At 42.6% G+C, this 18,506-nt stretch overlaps 1 protein-coding gene and 1 long non-coding RNA gene across 9 annotated transcripts in view; one reads left to right on the plus strand and one right to left on the minus strand.

Moving 5' to 3' along the window:
• The window catches only part of ATP8B1 (ATPase phospholipid transporting 8B1), a 112,824-nt gene extending 110,720 nt beyond the window's left edge, over nucleotides 1-2,104 (plus strand). For all 3 annotated transcript variants that reach the window (XM_067015223.1, XM_059040437.2, XM_067015224.1), the window contains one exon: nucleotides 469-2,104. In XM_067015223.1, the coding sequence (XP_066871324.1) occupies nucleotides 469-693 (225 nt within the window). In that variant the 3' untranslated portion in view covers nucleotides 694-2,104. The remainder of the gene's footprint in view (nucleotides 1-468) is intronic.
• LOC131742517 (uncharacterized) overlaps nucleotides 1-18,506 on the minus strand; it is a 78,979-nt gene that overhangs the window by 19,540 nt on the left and 40,933 nt on the right. For all 6 annotated transcript variants that reach the window (XR_010836898.1, XR_009331473.2, XR_010836900.1 and 3 more), the window contains one exon: nucleotides 447-712. This is a non-coding gene — a long non-coding RNA (uncharacterized lncRNA). The remainder of the gene's footprint in view (nucleotides 1-446; nucleotides 713-18,506) is intronic.

An 18,506-nucleotide genomic window follows, 5' to 3' on the forward strand; every position in this document is an offset into this window, starting at 1 on the left:
ATTTCACATGCCCATTCCTGGATTAGTAGAGAGCAAGGGAAGTCCATCAGTCCTACTCCTGGGGGTGGCGTCCACATGGAGGAGTGTGGCTGTAAGGAGGAGGATGGTACCTGAGTAAACTCCATTTCCATCAGAAAGGAGGAGAGAACAGCTGCTAGGCAGGCAACCTTCACTATCCTCCACTCTCCCTCCTCCACTGACAAGGGTGTGCGGTGGTAACAACCCGGAAGGAGGCTAACAGTCTTTTCTAAACCTGTACCAGTCTGATTTATGAAATGGAAAGAGCACTGGTTTAGGAGTGGGAATCCTGGCACCCCGTTTGCTAGCTCTGAGAGCTTGGAAATGTCATGTAACCTGTCTCCCTCCATTTCCTCCGCTTTAAAACGAGGATGGTTATGCCCGCCCCCAAATGAGGCAGGTGTGCAGCCGGTTCTTTTTAACCTTACCCCATCTCTCCCGCTTTCGTAGATTCAGAAGCACCGAAAGCGGTTAAAAGCCGAAGAGCAGTGGAAGCGGCGGCAGAATGTGTTCCGCAGGGGTGTGTCCACGCGGCGCTCGGCCTACGCTTTCTCCCACCAGCGTGGCTACGCCGACCTCATCTCCTCTGGACGCAGCATCCGCAAGAAGCGCTATCCCCTGGATGCAATCATCGCCGATGGGACGGCAGAATACAGGCGAACCGTGGAGACCTGAGGCATTTGCTTCAGGTGACCTGTAGCAAAACAAACAAAGTAAAATGTCTTTTTTTTTTATGAGAGACTTGACTTTTTGGGAAAAAAACTATTTGTCACGAGGATGTTGAAGGCAATAACCTTTTTAACAAGCTACAATACTTGGGTTGGACTACTGCAATAGCAAAGCCAAGGAGCCCTTTTGAAAAGTCATTATTCAACTGCTGATGTTTGTTTTGATTCAAAGTGAACGTTTTTAACCCCATCTCAATCTAGGACAAGAGAATTAGAAAACGTCTTAATGGTATTGTACTTTAAAATTACAATTAGATTTTCCTGTCTGGGATCTTCAGCACAAATTTCCCAGAGGCTCCTTTTTTCCTGGAGTCCACCTTACTAACAAAGATCTTTTATTTACAGTGGTAATGACGAAAAATTCATGAATGTTCATCCCCTAGAAGCTAAGTGGTCTGATGACTTTTTCAGAGTTGATAATGGGGCTGCTTGGTTTCAACAAAAATTCACATTTCATAAGTACAAGGTTTTGATCTGTTTCGGTTTACTACCAGGTTAAAAGAGCACATTACATATGTTTACTCTATTATATATTATTTCAGACACTTCCTGTAGTACCAAGTGCATTTATTTTCTGTCATAAAAAAAAGATACATTTAAATACTTTTGGGCTTTTTAAAAAAAAGCTTTTAAAAACTGAGGGTATCAGTGATAAATTGCAGAATATTTTACAAAGCTTTCTTTTGAAAAGCAAACTTTTGTGCCTGCCTATATGTAAAGTATTTTATAAGGGACTTGAACAGAGACCTCACTCTTTTCTACTTGTCTTATGTCTTGAGAGAAAAGGCTGTTGGTAGCCATATTTCTAAGACAAACAGTGTATCATTTTAAAACTGAAGATAAATTTAGGCAATTATGGAAACCATCCTCAAAGAGGTAGAAGTTATTTATCCAGGGGCTTTTCTCACTCTGTGTTTCACACACTAGTTTCCATATTTCAGTGAAGACAGAGAAATGTCTTCAATAATTCTGTTCTTTACCATTAGGTTGTGAATGTTCACAATATCTATCTGTTCCTTTGAATTCCTTATGAGGAAATCACAGCATGTATATAGTTCACTGTCTAGATATGAAAAGAATATAGCTCTTTAGTCTATGGAAGTAAATTTCCAAAGTTTACAACTTTATCTTGTAAATTTAAAAATTGTAAGTTTTTTTGTGTAATTCTGTCAGTTTCATATTTCTCTCCCGTTTTGCAAATTGTGGGAAAGGTCGACAATGCAAATGTGTCAAAGACTTACATGGTTGGGTGCAATATTAACAATTTTAAAATGCAAATTGCTTTGGATAAATTATTTCTATATTCTGTAAATCTGAGATTAATGTATATTTTTGTTTAAAAAAATAAATGCTTTAGTAAAATCTTTGGAAGTACAATCTTTTAAAATATTTTTTAAGTTGGGTAATTTTAGACTGGGGCAGATAACAGAAGAATCTAGGCCTGCCTGGTTTTTAAAGGAGCATAGGTGGTAAGAAGTAAGTTACTGGCAGGCTACTAAGTGTTTGTTAGGGTCAAAGTGGCTGAGAAAAGGATCAGGCTACAGAGGCAGAGGGTATGGATTTATAGTTGGCAAGACCAACTGCATCCCAGGAGGGTGCATCTTAGGACATTAGGGAAGAATTTTTCCAAGTGACCTCAACTCTTTGGAGCCAGAATAAAAGCAAAAGTAAGCCCTGACCAAAAATAGGGGCTGGGAAGTGAGTAGAAAAATTAGCAAAGGGAAATTAGGATACTGAAGGGCAGGACAGCAGGTAAGGACAAGGAGGGATGCCTGAGGCTGGAGGAGGGCCGAGTCTGATGAGCTAGCTGCAGGACAGGTAGTCAGTTCCTGGACAGTAAGGAAAGCTGTGACCCCATTAGGGAGATGTGACAGACGACGAGGTTCTTTGCAGGAGGACAGAGATGGGGGACTTTTCTGGGAGGCATAATTAGTAGCAGGTGATGAGACAGTATCAGTCTAGGGGTGTTCTGTAAGGTAGGAAAACAGGACCCTGCTCTGCTATTTTAAAACCGATAGCCTGCTTCCAGAGTGGAATTTCATATCTACATCAGGGCAACCCGTTAGAAATGGGTAGGAGGAGACAGGACAGATTATTAGCCTCTGCAATAGAAATGGTATGAGAAAACCTGAGCAGACTAGGGAGATGGTCCCTTAAAAAAATTAAGGTCCATTTTTTCCTTAGGATATACTACTGTATTTAAGTTGGTTGAAGAATAAATGTTTTTAACCAAAGAGCACCACCTAAAGGTTCTTACTGATTGTTCAGTACCAGAAACTGTTCAGTAAAGGTATCTGATGGGGAAAAAATGGTTCTTAAGAGACTCCAATGTGACAGCAAAATGTACCCTAATGGAATCTAAATATGTTTTAACACTTGCTGCCTTCATGTGACGTGAATGAAGCTTAGGAAAATTTTAAGACAGCTTCTAAAAGTCTTGTCAGAATCTGCTTCTAAGTTATAGCTGTAATAAATAAAACTTGTGGTGCATGGGACTTCCCTGGTGGCGCAGTGGCTAAGAATCTGCCTGCCAATGCAGGGGACACGGGTTCGAGCCCTGGTCCAGGAAGATCCCACATGCCGCGGGGCAACTAAGCCAGTGTGCCTCAACTGCTGAGCCTGTGCTCTAGAGCCCGCAAGCCACAACAACTGCAGCTCGCTTGCCTAGAGCCTGTGCTCTGCAACAAAGAGAAGCCACCGCAATGAGAAGCCCGCAGACCACAACAAAGAGTAGCCTCTGCTCGCCACAACTAGACAGAGCCCGCACACAGCAACGAAGACCCAACGCAGCCAAAAAATAAATAAATTTATATATATATATTTTTTAAAAGGCTCATACTCTCAGACCCACCTGCACCAGGGCCCAGCACAGAAGGAGCCAACTGAAATGCACCCAGACTTTATGTAAGAGGCTTTATTGCTCACCTTAGAGTGTTGGTCCGAGGGGCAGGGATCACATTTAACACACATGCCTGCTGGGGTACCCTCCAAGGACAAAGGCTGGTGGTCACCATCTTTGTCTCACTCCTGCTGGCAGGGCACCATCTTTTTAGTATTTTAATCTATGTTCTTTTTCTCCCCCCAGTCGGCACCATCTTTATGCCCTCCCTATGCTGCAATCTAGAGCACCAGTATCTCCCAGAGGGGAGCTTTACATGCATCTGGTATCCCTTTTTTATGTCTGCTACCTTGGTTTTTGTGACTACAACTCGGGACAACCCTGACTGCCCGGCTCTGGCGGCCAGTGGGGCTTATGCTCATGGGTCCAGCAGGACTGTAACCAACAGCGAAGGAGTTCTTAACCGGCTACTATCTCCAAGGCACAGCAAGAGGCAACAGTGCGCGGAATCTTACTATGAGAGGCCCACTAACTTGTCTTCCTAACTGTGGAATAAGGAGCAGACTTCCAAGGAAGCACGCATCTAAGTGTCTACTGTAATGCCCTCCAGCAACCTCAGAGGGTGAGCACTCTGCACTTTCACCCTACAGCCATCAGAGCGCTACTATCTCCCAGGGAGGACCTAATACATGTGTCTGGTCCCAGATTTTACATCTGGTGCCTCGGTTTTTGTGGCTGCCACCTAGGGGATGCCCCTTAATCACCTGCCTCTGGGGGCCAGCAGGGCTTGTGTTCCTGGGTCCCATGGCATTGTTCTAAATGGGGAGACAGTTCTTGGCCTGCTACCACCCCCAGGGCACAGTGAGACAGCAGACTGAAACAAACCCCAGTCTTTCTGTGATAAAGGAATATTTGCTTGTCCTGGAGCTTTGGCCTGAGGGGCAGGCTTCTGGTTGGATGTAGGGACCTACTGAGATGCTCTCCTTGGACAAAAGCCGGAGGACACCATTTTTGCGCTATCTGCCCACCAGTATCTCTCAGAAAGGAGTTTGTACAGTTGTCTGGAGCCCGAATTTTTGTGACTGATACCCAGGGGAACACTTCTATGGTATCCAGCTTTTGCAGCCAGCAGGACTTATGCTTGCAGCTCTTCAGTACTGTATATATTTGTATATACTGCTACCTGAGAGTCTAGCTTCCAATAAGCCTGCTGAGATCCTCCTCTATGGGATACTGACAGGTCTTGCACACACTCAACAACTGAGAGCCTCTAAAATTAAAATGGGCAGCTTGGACAATCGCAAAGGTTTGAGAGACAACCAAGAGCTAGTGCAGGGTTGGATGACAAGGTTCATCTCCTACATGAGGCCACACCCTCAAGATTAAGGAGAGGTGGCTATTTTACCTCCGCACAGACACCAACACAGAGTCAAGGAAAATGAAAAAATAGAGAACTACATTCCACATGAAATAAGATAAAACCTCAGAAAAAGACTTAACTAATGTAATGCAGATAAGTAATTTACCTCATAAAGAGTTCAAAACAAAGATCATAACGATGCTTACCAAGCTCAGGAAGGGAACGAATGAACACAGTGAAATCTCTGACAAAGAGATACAAGGTATAAGGAAGTATTAAATAGAAGTCACAGAGCTGGTGGTTGGGGGCGTGGGAGGAACTGGGAGACTGGGATTGACATACAGACACTACTATATAGAAAACAGTTAACTAATGAGAACCTACTGTATAGCACAGGGAACTTTACTCAATGCTCTGTGATGACCTAAATGGGAAGGAAATCTAAAAAAGAGTGGATATATGGATGTGTATAACTGATTCACTTTGCCATACAGAAGAAATTAACACAACATAGTAAATCAACTATACTCCAATTAAAAAAATAAGTCACAGAGCTGAAGAAACAATGATCAAACTGAAAAGTACACTACTGGGATTCAACAGTAAACTAGACAAAGCAGAAGAAAGGACAAGTGGGCAGTGGACTTCACCTAATCAGAGAAACAAAAAGAAAAATGAAAAAAAGTGAAGATAGCTTAAAGGACTTATGGGACAACATCAAATGGACCAACATTTGCATTAAATGGGTCACAGAAACAGGAGAAAGGAGAAGACTCATTTGAAGAAATAACAGCTGAAAACGTCCCTAACCTGGGGAAGGAAACAGACACCTAGGTGCAAGAGGAACAGATAGTTCCAAATAAGAACCCAAAGAGACCCACACCAAGATATATTATAATTAAAATGTCAAAAGTTAAAGACAAGGAGAGAATCTTAAAAGCATCAAGAGGAAAACAACATTTTATGTGCAAAGAATCCCCCCTAAGACTATCAGCAGATTTTTGAGCAGAAGTTCTGCAGGCAATAGGGAGTGGCATGATATCAAAGTGATTAAAGAAAAAAACTTCAAACCAAGAATAATGTATCTGGCAAAGTTGTCATTCAGAACTGAAGAGATAAAGAGCTTTCCAGACAAGCAAAAACTAAAGGAGTTCATCAACACTAGACTGGCCTTACAAGAAATGTTAAAAGGACTTCTATAAGCTGAAAGGAGACTGTGCTAATCAGTAACAGGAAAACATGAAAGTCTCACTGGTAAAGGTAAATATATAGTAAAATTCAGAATAATCTAATGTTATAAAGGTGGTATGGTACATTAATCACTTATGAAGCTAGTATGAAAGTTAAAGGACAAAAGTAGTAAAGTATGTAACTATAATAGTTTGCTGAGGGATACACAAAAAGATATAAATTGTGACGTCAAAAACATAAAACGAGGAAGCAGAAAATAAAAATACAGAGCTGTAGGATGCATTCCAACTTTTAAGTTGTTAGCAACTTAAAATAAACTGCTATAAATATAAGTTGTTATATGTAAGACACAGAAAAAAAACCATAGTAGATACACAAAACATAGAGGTAAAGGAATCTAAGCATACCACTACAGGAAAGCATCAAATCAGAAAGGAAGCAAGAGAAGAAAGGAACAAAACAATAAAACAGCCAGGAAACAAGTAACAAGGTGGCAATAAGTACATACCTATCAATAATTACTTTAAATGTAAAAGAACTAAATTCTCCAAACAAAAGACATACAGTGGCTGAATGGATTTAAAAAAAAAAAAGACCCATCTATGCTGCCTACAAGAGACTCACTTCAGATGTAAAGGCACACAGACTGAAAGTGAAAGGATAGGAAAAATATATTCCATGCAAATGAAAACCAAAATAAACTGGGGTGGCTATACTTATATCAGATAATATAGAGTTTAAAACAGTCTAATGAGAGATAAGAAAGATCATTACATAGGTAAAATGGGGTCAATCTAACAAGAGAATATAACATTTGTAAATATTTATGAACACAACATAAGAGCACCTAAATGTATAAAGCAAATATCAACAGGCCTGATGACAGAAATAAAAAGCAATACAATAACAGTAGGTGATTTTAATACTGCAGTTTCATGAACGGAGAGATAATCCAGACAGGAAATCAATAAGGAAACACTGTTTTTAAACATGTTAAAGCAAATGGACATAACAGATATATACAGAACATTCCATCCAAAAGTAAAAGAATACACATTCTTCTCAAATGCACATGAAACATTCTCCAGGATAGATCATTTGTTAGGCCACAAAACAAGTCTTAATAAATTTAAGACTGAAGTCATACCAAGCATCTTTTCTGACCACAATGGTATAAAACTAGAAATCAATCACATGAAGAAAATTGGAAAAAATCACAAATATATGAATATTAAATAACATTACTGAACAACCAATGAGTCAAAGAAGTAATCAAGAGAAATTTTAAAATACTTTGAGGGGGAGCGAGAAGATGGCAGAAGAGTAAGACGCGGAGATCACCTTCCTCCCCACAGATACATCAGAAATACATCTACACGTGGAACTTCTCCTATAGAACACCCACCGAACGCTGGCAGAAGACCTCAGACCTCCCAAAAGGCAAGAAACTCCCCACGTACCTGGGTAGGGCAAAAGAAAAAAGAATAAACAGAGACAAGAATAGGGACGGGACCTGCACCAGTGGGAGGGAGCCGTGAAGGAGGAAAGGTTCCCACACACTAGAAGCCCGTTCATGGGCGGAGATTGCGGGTGGCGGAGGGGGGGAAGCTTCAGAGCCGCGGAGGAGAGCGCAGCAACAGGGTGCGGAGGGCAAAGCGGAGAGATTCCGCAGAGGATCGGTGCCGACCAGCACTCACCAGCCCGAGAGGCTTGTCTGCTCACCCGCCGGAGCGGGCAGGGGCCGGGAGCTGAGGCTCGGGCTTCAGTCGGATCCCAGGGAAAGGTCAGGAGTTGGCAGAGTGAAAACAGCCTGAAGGGGTTAGTGCACCACGGCTAGCCGGGAGGGAGTCCGGTTGAAGTCTGGAGCTGCCGAAGAGGCAAGAGACTTTTTCTTCCCTCTTTGCCTCTTGGTGCGTGAGGAGAGGGGATTAAGGGCACCGCGTAAAGGAGCTCCAGAAAAGGGTGCGAGCCGTGGCTGTCGGCACCGACAGTGGAGATGGGTGTGGGACGCTAGGGTTGCTACTGCCATCACCAAGAGGCCTGTGTGTGAGCACAGGTCACTTTCCACACCGCCCCTCCCGGGAGCCCGTGCAGCCCGCCACTGCCGGGGTCCCGGGATCCAGGGACAGTTTCCCCGAGAGAACGCGGGGCACGCCTCGGGCCGGTGCAGCATCATGCCGGCCTCTGCCGCCACGGACTCGCCCCGCATCCGTGCCCCTCCCTCCCCGCGGCCTGTGCCAGAGTCCCCGAATCAGCTGCTCCTTTAACCCCATCCTGTCTGAGCCAAGGGCAGACGCCCTCAGACGACCTACATGCAGAGGCGGAGCCAACTCCAAAGCTGAACCCCGGAAGCTGTGTGAACAAAGAGGACAGGGGGAGGTCCCTCCCAGCAGCCTCAGAAGCAGCAGATTAAAGCTCCACAGTCAACTTGAAGTGCCCTGCATCTGTGGAAAACCTGAATAGACAGCGAACTATCCCAAGTTGAGGAGGTGGACTTTGGGAGCAAGATATACTATTATTTTCCCCTTTTGTCTTTTTGTGAGTGTGTATGTGTGTGCTGCTGTGTGAGAGTTTGTCTGTATAGCTTTGCTTTCATCATTTGTCCTAGGGCTAGACCGACCCGGGTTTTTTGGGGGGGTTTTTTTTTGGGGGGGGGGTTCTTTAATAGAAATCTTTCTTTTTAATAATTATATTTATTTTAATAACTATATTTTATCATACTTTATTTTGTCTTCTCCCTTTCTTTCTTCCTTTCTTCCCACCTTTCTTTCCTACTTCCCTCCTTCCTTCCTTCCTTCCTTTCTTCCTCCCTCCCTTCCTTTCTACCTTCCTTCCTTCCCTCCATTCTTCCTTCCTTCCTTCCTTTCTTTCCTTTCTATTTTTTTCTCCCTTTTATTTTGAGCCGTGTGGATTAAAGGCTCTTGGCACTCCAGCCAGGTGTCAAGGCTGTGTCTCTGAGGTGGGAGAACCAACCTCAGGACGCTGGTCCACAAGAGACCTCCCAGCTCCATGCAATATCAAACGGTGAAAATCTCCCAGAGATCTCCATCTCAACACCAAGACCCAGCTTCACTCAAGGACCAGCAATGAACAGTGCTGGACACCCTATGCCAAACAAAGAGCAAAACAGGGCAACAGCCCCATCCATTAGCAGAGAGGCTGCCTAAAATCATAATAAGGCTACCAACATCCCCAAACACACCACCAGACGTAGACCTGCACACCAGAAAGACAAGATCCAGCCTCATCCACCAGAACAGAGATACTAGTCCCCCCAACCAGGAAACCTGCTTAACCCGCTGAACCAACCTCAGCCACTGGGGACAGCCACCAAAAACAACGGGAACTACGAACCTGCAGCCTGCAAAAAGGAGACCCCAAACACAATAAGATAAGCAAAATGAGAAAACAGAAAAACACACAGCAGATGAAGGAGCAAGATAAAAACACACCAGACCTAACAAATGAAGAGGAAATAGGCAGTCTACCTGAAAAAGAATTCAGAATAATGATAGTAAAGATGATTCAAAATCTTGGAAATAGACAAATTGCAAGAAACAGTTAACAAAGACCTAGAAGAAATAAAGAGGAAGCAAGAAACGATGAGCAACACAATAAATGAAATTAAAAATACTCTAGATGGGATCAATAGCAGAATAACTGAGGCAGAAGGACGGATAAGTGACCTGGAAGATAAAATAGTGGAAATAACTACTGCAGAGCAGAATAAAGAAAAAAGAATGAAAAGAACTGAGGACAGTCTCAGAGACCTCTGGAACAACATTAAACGCACCAACATTCGAATTATAGGGGTCCCAGAAGAAGAAGAGAAAATGAAAGGGACTGAGAAAATATTTGAAGAGATTATAGTTGAAAACTTCCCTAATATAGGAAAGGAAATAGTCAATCAAGTCCAGGAAGCACAGAGAGTCCCATACAGGATAAACACGCCAAGACACATAATAATCAAACTGTCAAAAATTACATACAAAGAAAACGTATTAAAAGCAGCAAGGGAAAAACAACAAACAACACACAAGGGAATCCCCATAAGGTTAACATCCGATCTTTCAGCAGAAACTCTACAAGCAAGAAGGGAGAGGCAGGACATATTTAAAGTGATGAAGGAAAAAAACCTACAACCAAGATTACTCTACCCAGCAAGGATCTCATTCAGATTTGATGGAGAAATTAAAACCTTTACAGACAAGCAAAAGCTGAGAGAGTTCAGCACCACCAAACCAGCTTTACAACAAATGCTAAAGGAACTTCTCTAAGCAAGAAACACAAGAGAAGGAAAAGACCTACAAGAACAACCCGAAACAATTAAGTAAATGGTAATAGGAAAATACATATCAAAAATTACCTTAAATGTAAATGGATTAAATGCTCCCACCAAAAGACACAGACTGGCTGAATGGATACAAAAACAGGACCCATATATATGCTGTCTACAAGAGACCCACTTCAGACCTAGGGACACATACAGACTGAAAGTGAGGGGATGCAAAAAAGATATTCCATGCAAATGGAAATCAGAAGAAAACAGGAGTAGCAATTCTCATATCAGACAAAATAGACTTTAAAATAAAAACTATTACGAGAGACAAAGAAGGACACTACATAATGATCAAGGGATCGATCCACGAAGAAGATATAACAATTGTAAATATTTATGCACCCAACATAGGGAGCACCTCAATACATAAGGCAAATACTAACAGCCAGAAAAGGGGAAATCGACAGTAACACAATCATAGTAGGGGACTTTAACACCCCACTTTCACCAGTGGACAGATCATCCAAAATGAAAATAAATAAGGAAACACAAGCTTTAAATGATACATTACACGAGATGGGTTTACTTGATATTTATAGGACATTCCATCCAAAAACAACAGAATACACATTTTTCTCAAGTGCTCATGGAACATTCTCCAGGATAGATCATATATTGGGTCACAAATCTAGCCTTGGAAAATTTAAGAAAATTGAAATCGTATCAAGTATCTTTTCTGACCACAATGCTATGAGACTAGATATCAATTACAGGAAAAGATCTGTAAAAAATACAAACACATGAGGCTAAACAATACACTACTTAATAACGAAGTGATCACTGAAGAAATCAAAGAGGAAATCAAAAAATACTTAGAAACAAATGACAATGGACACACGATGACCCAAAAACTATGGGATACAGGAAAAGCAGTTCTAAGAGGGAAGTTTATAGCAATACAATCATACCTTAATAAACAGGAAACATCTCGAATAAACAACCTAACTTTGCACCTAAAGCGATTAGAGAAAGAAGAAGAAAAAAACCCCAAATTTAGCAGAAGGAAAGAAATCATAAAGATCAGATCAGAAATAAATGAAAAAGAAATGAAGGAAACAATAGCAAAGATCAATAAAAGTAAAAGCTGGTTCTTTGAGAAGATAAATCAAATTGATAAACCATTAGCCAGACTCATCAAGAAAAAAAGGGAGAAGACTCAAATCAAGAGAATTAGATATGAAAAAGGAGATGTAACAACTGACACTGCAGAAATACAAGATTATTAGAGATTACTACAAGCAACTCTATGCCAATAAAATGGACAACCTGGAAGAAATGGACAAATTCTTAGAAATGCACAAGCTGCCGATACTGAACCAGGAAGAAATAGAAAATATGAACAGACCAATCACAAGCACTGAAATTGAAACTGTGATTAAAAAATCTTCCGGGCTTCCCTGGTGGCGCAGTGGTTGAGAATCTGCCTGCCGATGCAGGAGACACGGGTTCGTGCCCTGGTCCGGGAATATCCCACATGCCGTGGAGCGGCTGGGCCCGTGAGCCATGGCCGCTGAGCCTGCGCGTCCAGAGCCTGTGCTCCGCAATCGGAGAGGCCACAACAGTGAGAGGTCCGCATATCGCAAAAAAAAAAAAAAAAAAAAAAATCTTCCAACAAACAAAAGCCCAGGACCAGATGGCTTCCACAGGCGAATTCTATCAAACATTTAGAGAAGAGCTAACACCTATCCTTCTCAAACTCTTCCAAAAGATAGCAGAGGGAGGAACACTCCCAAACTCATTCTATGAGGCCAACATCACCCTGATACCAAAACCAGGCAAAGACGTCACAAAGAAAGAAAACTACAGGCCAATATCACTGATGAACACAGATGCAAAAATCCTCAACAAAATACTAGCAAACAGAATCCAACAGCACATTAAAAGGATCATACACCATGATCAAGTGGGGTTTATTCCAGGAATGCAAGGATTCTTCAATATACGCAAATCAATCAACGTGATACACCATATCAACAAACTGAAGGAGAAAAAACATATGATCATCTCAATAGATGCAGAGAAAGCTTTTGACAAAATTCAACACCCATTTATGATAAAAACCCTGCAGAAAGTAGGCATACAGGGAACTTTCCTCAACATAATAAAGGCCATATATGACAAACCCACAGCCAGCATCATTCTCAATGGTGAAAAACTGAAACCATTTCCACTAAGATCAGGAACAAGACAAGGTTGCCCACTCTCACCACTCTTATTCAACCTAGTTTTGGAAGTTCTAGCCACAGCAATCAGAGAAAAAAAAGAAATAAAAGGAATCCAAATGGGAAAAGAAGAAGTAAAGCTGTCACTGTTTGCAGATGACATGATACTATACATAGAGAATCCTAAGGATGCTACCAGAAAACTACTAGAGCTAATCAATGAATTTGGCAAAGTAGCAGGACATAAAATTAATGCACAGAAATCTCTTGCATTCTTATACACTAATGATGAAAAATCTGAGAGGGAAATTAAGAAAACACTCCCATTAACCATTGCAACAAAAAGAATAAAATATCTAGGAATAAACCTACCTAAGGAGACAAAAGACTTGTATGCAGAAAACTATAAGATACTGATGAAAGAAATTAAAGATGATACAAATAGGTGGAGAAATATACCATGTTCTTGGATTGGAAGAATCAACATTGTGAAAATGACTCTACTACCCAAAGCAATCTACAGATTCAATGCGATCCCTATCAAATTACCACGGGTATTTTTTACAGAACTAGAACAAAAAATTTCACAATTTGTATGGAAACACAAAAGACCCCGAATAGGGCATCCCTGGTGGCGCAGTGGTTGAGAATCCGCCAGCCAATGCAGGGGACACGGGTTTGTGCCCCGGTCTGGGAAGATCCCACATGCCTCAGAGCGGCTGGGCCCGTGAACCATGGCCGCTGAGCCTGCGCGTCCAGAGCCTGTGCTCCGCAATGGGAGAGGCCACAACAGTGAGAGGCCCGCGTACCACAAAAAAAAAAAAAAAAAAAAAGACCCTGAATAGCCAAAGCAATCTTGAGAATGAAAAATGGAGCTGGAGGAATCAGGCTCCCTGACTTCAGACTATACTACAAGGCTACAGTAATTAAGACAGTATGGTACTGGCACAAAAACAACAATATAGATCAATGGAACAGGATAGAAAGCCCAGAGGTAAACCCACACACATATGGTCACCTTATCTTTGATAAAGGAGGGAAGGATGTACAGTGGAGAAAAGACAGTCTCTTCAATAAGTGGTGCTGGGAAAACTGGACAGCTACCTGTAAAAGTATGAAATTAGAACACCACACCCAAAAATAAACTCAAAATGGGTTAAAGACCTAAATGTAAGGCCAGACACTATCAAACTCCTAGAGGAAAACACAGGCAGAACACTCTATGACATAAATCACAGCAAAATCCTTTTTGACCCATCTCCTAGAGAAATGGAAATAAAAACAAAAATAAACAAATGGGATCTAATGAAACTTAAAAGCTTTTGCACCGCAAAGGATACCATAAAAAAGACCAGGGGACGGCTTAAAGATGGCGGAAGAGTAAGACGCGGAGATCTCCTTCCTCCTCACAGAGACATCAGAAATACATCTACACGTGGAACTTCTCCTATAGAACACCCACCGAACGCTGGCAGAAGACCTCAGACCTCCAAAAAGGCAAGAAACTCCCCACATATCTGGGTAGGGCAAAAGAAAAAAGAATAAACAGGGACAAAAGAATAGGGACGGGACCTACGCCAGTGGGAGGGAGCCGTGAAGGAGGAAAGACTCCCACACACTAGAGGCCCCTTCGCGGGCGGAGACTGCGGGCCCCGGAGGGGGAAGCTCCGGAGCCGCGGAGGAGAGCGCAGCCACAGGGGTGCGGAGGGCAAAGCGGAGAGATTCCCGCAGAGGATCGGTGCCGATCGGCACTCACCAGCCCGAGAGGCTTGTCTGCTCGCCCGCCGGGGTGGGCGGGGCCGGGAGCTGAGGCTCGGGCTTCAGTCGGATCCCAGGGAAAGGTCTGGAGTTGGCAGAGTGAAGACAGCTTGAAGGGGGCTAGTGTGCCACGGCTGGCCGGGAGGGAGTTCGGGAGAAGTCTGGAGCTGCCGAAGAGGCAAGAGACCTTTTCCTCCCTCTTTGCTGCCTGGGCGCGAGGAGAGGGGATTAAGTGCACCGCTTGAAGGAGCCCCAGGGGCGGGCGCGGAGCTGCCGAAGAGACAAGAGATTTTTTCTTGCCTCTTTGCTTCCTCGGGTGTGAGGTGAGGGGATTAAGAGCACCGCGTAGAGGAGCTCCAGAAACGGGCGCGAGCCGCGTCTGTCGGCACGGACAGTAGAGACGGGTGTCGGACGCTAAGGTTGCTGCTGCCGCCACCAAGAGGCCTGTGTGTGAGCACAGGTCACTCTCCACACCGGCCCTCCCGGGAGCCCGTGCAGTCCGCCACTGCCGGGGTCCCGGGATCCAGGGACAGCTTCCCCGGGAGAACGCACGGTGAGCCTTGGGCCTGTGCAGCGTCACGTCGGCCTCTGCCGCCGCGGACTCGCCCCGCCCCCGTGCCACTCCCTCCCCCCAGCCTGAGAGAACTGGAGCCCCCGAATCAACTGCTCCTTTAACATCGTCCTGTCTGAGCGAAGGGCAGTCGCCCTCGGACAACCTACACGCAGAGGCGGGACCAAGTCCAAAGCTGAACCCCAGGAGCTGTGCGAACAGAGAGGAGAGGGGGAGGTCTCTCCCAGCAGCCTCAGAAGCGGCGGATTAAAGCTCCACAATCAACTTGAAGTGCCCTGCATCTGTTGAAAACCTGAATAGACAACGAATCATCCCAAGTTGAGGAGGTGGACTTTGGGAGCAAAATATACTATTATTTTCCCCTTTTTATTCTTTTTGTGAGTGTGTATGTGTGTGCTGCTGTGTGAGATTTTGTCTGTATAGCTTTGCTTGCACCATTTGTCCTAGGGTTAGACTGACCCATTTCTCTGTTTTTTTTTTTTTTTTTTTTTTTTTTTTTGTGAGTGTGTATGTGTGTGCTGCTGTGTGAGATTTTGTCTGTATAGCTTTGCTTGCACCATTTGTCCTAGGGTTAGACCGACCCATTTTTCTGGTTTTTTTTTTTTTTTAAAGGAAATTTTTCTTCTTAATAATTATTTTTTATTTTAATAACTATACTTTATACTACTCTGTCTTCTCCCTTGCTTTCTTCCTTTCTTCCTTCCTTTCTTCCCTCCTTCCCTCCTTCCTTCCCCCCTTCTTTCCTCCCTTTCTTCCTCTGCACCTTCCTTCCTTCCTTTCTTGCTTCCTTCCTTCATTTCTTCCTTCCTTTCTTCCTTCCTTCCCTCCCTCCCTCCTTCCTTCCTTTTCTTTCCTCTCTATTTATTCTACCTTTTATTTTGAGCCGTGTGGATTAAAGGTTCTTGGCGCCCCAGCCAGGCACCAGGGCGGTGTCCCTGAGGTGGGAGAACCAACCTCAAGACACTAGTCCACAAGAGACCTCCGAGCTCCACGTAATATCAGACGGCGAAAATCTCCCAGAGACCTCCATCTCAACACCAAGACCCAGCTTCACTCAAGGACCAGCAAAGAACAGTGCTGGACACCCTATGCCCAACAAAGAGCAAGACAGGTCTACAGCCCCATCCATTAGCAGAGAGGCTGCCTAAAATCATAATAAGGTTACCAACATCCCCAAACACACCACCAGACGAGGACCTGCACACCAGAAAGACAAGATCCAGCCTCATCCACCAGAACAGAGGCACTAGTCCCCCCAACCAGGGAATCTACTCAACCCACTGAACCAACCTTAGCCACTGGGGACAGCCACCAAAAACAACAGGAACTACAAACCTGCAGCGTGCAAAAAGGAGACCTCAAACACAGTAAGATAAGCGAAATGAGAAGACAGAAAAACACACAACAGATGAAGGAGCAAGATAAAAACACACCAGACCTAACAGATGAAGAGGTAATAGCCAATCTACCTGAAAGAGAATTTAGAATAATGATGGTGAAGATGATGCAAAATCTTGGAAATAGAATGGACAATTTGCAAGAAACAGTTAACAGGGACCTAGAAGAAATAAAGAGGAAGCAAGAAACGATGAGCAACACAATAAATGAAATTAAAAATACTCTAGATGGGATCAATAGCAGAATAACTGAGGCAGAAGGACGGATAAGTGACCTGGAAGATAAAATAGTGGAAATAACTACTGCAGAGCAGAAGAAAGAAAAAAGAATGAAAAGAACTGAGGACAGTCTCAGAGACCTCTGGGACAACATTAAACGCACCAACATTCGAATTATAGGGGTCCCAGAAGAAGAAGAGAAAAAGAAAGGGACTGAGAAAATATTTGAAGAGATTATAGTTGAAAACTTCCCTAATATAGGAAAGGAAATAGTCAATCAAGTCCAGGAAGCACAGAGAGTTCCATACAGGATAAACCCAAAGAGAAACACGCCAAGACACATAATAATCAAACTGTCAAAAATTAAATACAAAGAAAACATATTAAAAGCAGCAAGGGAAAAACAACAAATAACACACAAGGGAATCCCCATAAGATTAACATCTGATCTTTCAGCAGAAACTCTACAAGCCAGAAGGGAGTGGCAGGACATATTTAAAGTGATGAAGGAAAAAAACCTACAACCAAGATTACTCTACCCAGCAAAGATCTCATTCAGATTTGATGGAGAAATTAAAACCTTTACAGACAAGCAAAAGCTGAGAGAGTTCAGCACCACCAAACCAGCTTTACAACAAATGCTAAAGGAACTTCTCTAGGCAAGAAACACAAGAGAAGGAAAAGACCTACAAGAACAACCCGAAACAATTAAGTAAATGGTAATAGGAACATACATATCGATAATTACCTTAAATGTAAATGGATTAAATGCTCCCACCAAAAGACACAGACTGGCTGAATGGATACAAAAACAAGACCCATATATATGCTGTCTTCAAGAGACCCACTTCAGACCTAGGGACACATACAGACTGAAAGTAAGGGGATGGAAAAAGATATTCCATGCAAATGGAAATCAGAAGAAAGCTGGAGTAGCAATTCTCATATCAGACAAAATAGACTTTAAAATAAAGACTATTACAAGAGACAAAGAAGGACACTACATAATGATCAAGGGATCGATCCATGAAGAAGATATAACAATTGTAAATATTTATGCTCCCAACATAGGAGCACCTCAATACATAAGGCAAATACTAACAGCCTTAAAAGGGGAAATCGACAGTAACACAATTATAATGGGGGACTTTAACACCCCACTTTCACCAATGGACGGATCATCCAAAATGAAAATAAATAAGGAAACACAAGCTTTAAATGATACATTACACAAGATGGACTTAATTGATATTTATAGGACATTCCATCCAAAAACAACAGAATACACATTTTTCTCAAGTGCTCATGGAACATTCTCCAGGATTGATCATATATTGGGTCACAAATCTAGCCTTGGCAAATTTAAGAAAATTGAAATCGTATCAAGTATCTTTTCCGACCACAACGCTATGAGACTAGATATCAATTATAGGAAAAGATCTGTAAAAAATACAAACACATGGAGGCTAAACAATACACTACTTAATAACGAAGTGATCACTGAAGAAATCAAAGAGGAAATCAAAAAATACTTAGAAACAAATGACAATGGAGACACAATGACCCAAAACCTATGGGATACAGCAAAAGCAGTTCTAAGAGGCAAGTTTATAGCAATACAATCATACCTTAAGAAACAGGAAACATCTCGAATAAACAACCTAACTTTGCACTTAAAGCAATTAGAGAAAGAAGAACAAAAAACCCCCAAATTTAGCAGAAGGAAAGAAATCATAAAGATCAGATCAGAAATAAATGAAAAAGAAGTGAAGGAAACAATAGCAAAGATCAATAAAACTAAAAGCTGGTTCTTTGAGAAGATAAATAAAATTGATAAACCATTAGCCAGACTCACCAAGAATAAAAGGGAGAAGACTCAAATCAATAGAATTAGAAATGAAAAAGGAGATATAACAACTGACAC

The sequence above is a fragment of the Kogia breviceps genome, chromosome 15 (assembly GCF_026419965.1).
Source record: "Kogia breviceps isolate mKogBre1 chromosome 15, mKogBre1 haplotype 1, whole genome shotgun sequence".
Lineage (NCBI taxonomy): Eukaryota > Metazoa > Chordata > Mammalia > Artiodactyla > Physeteridae > Kogia > Kogia breviceps.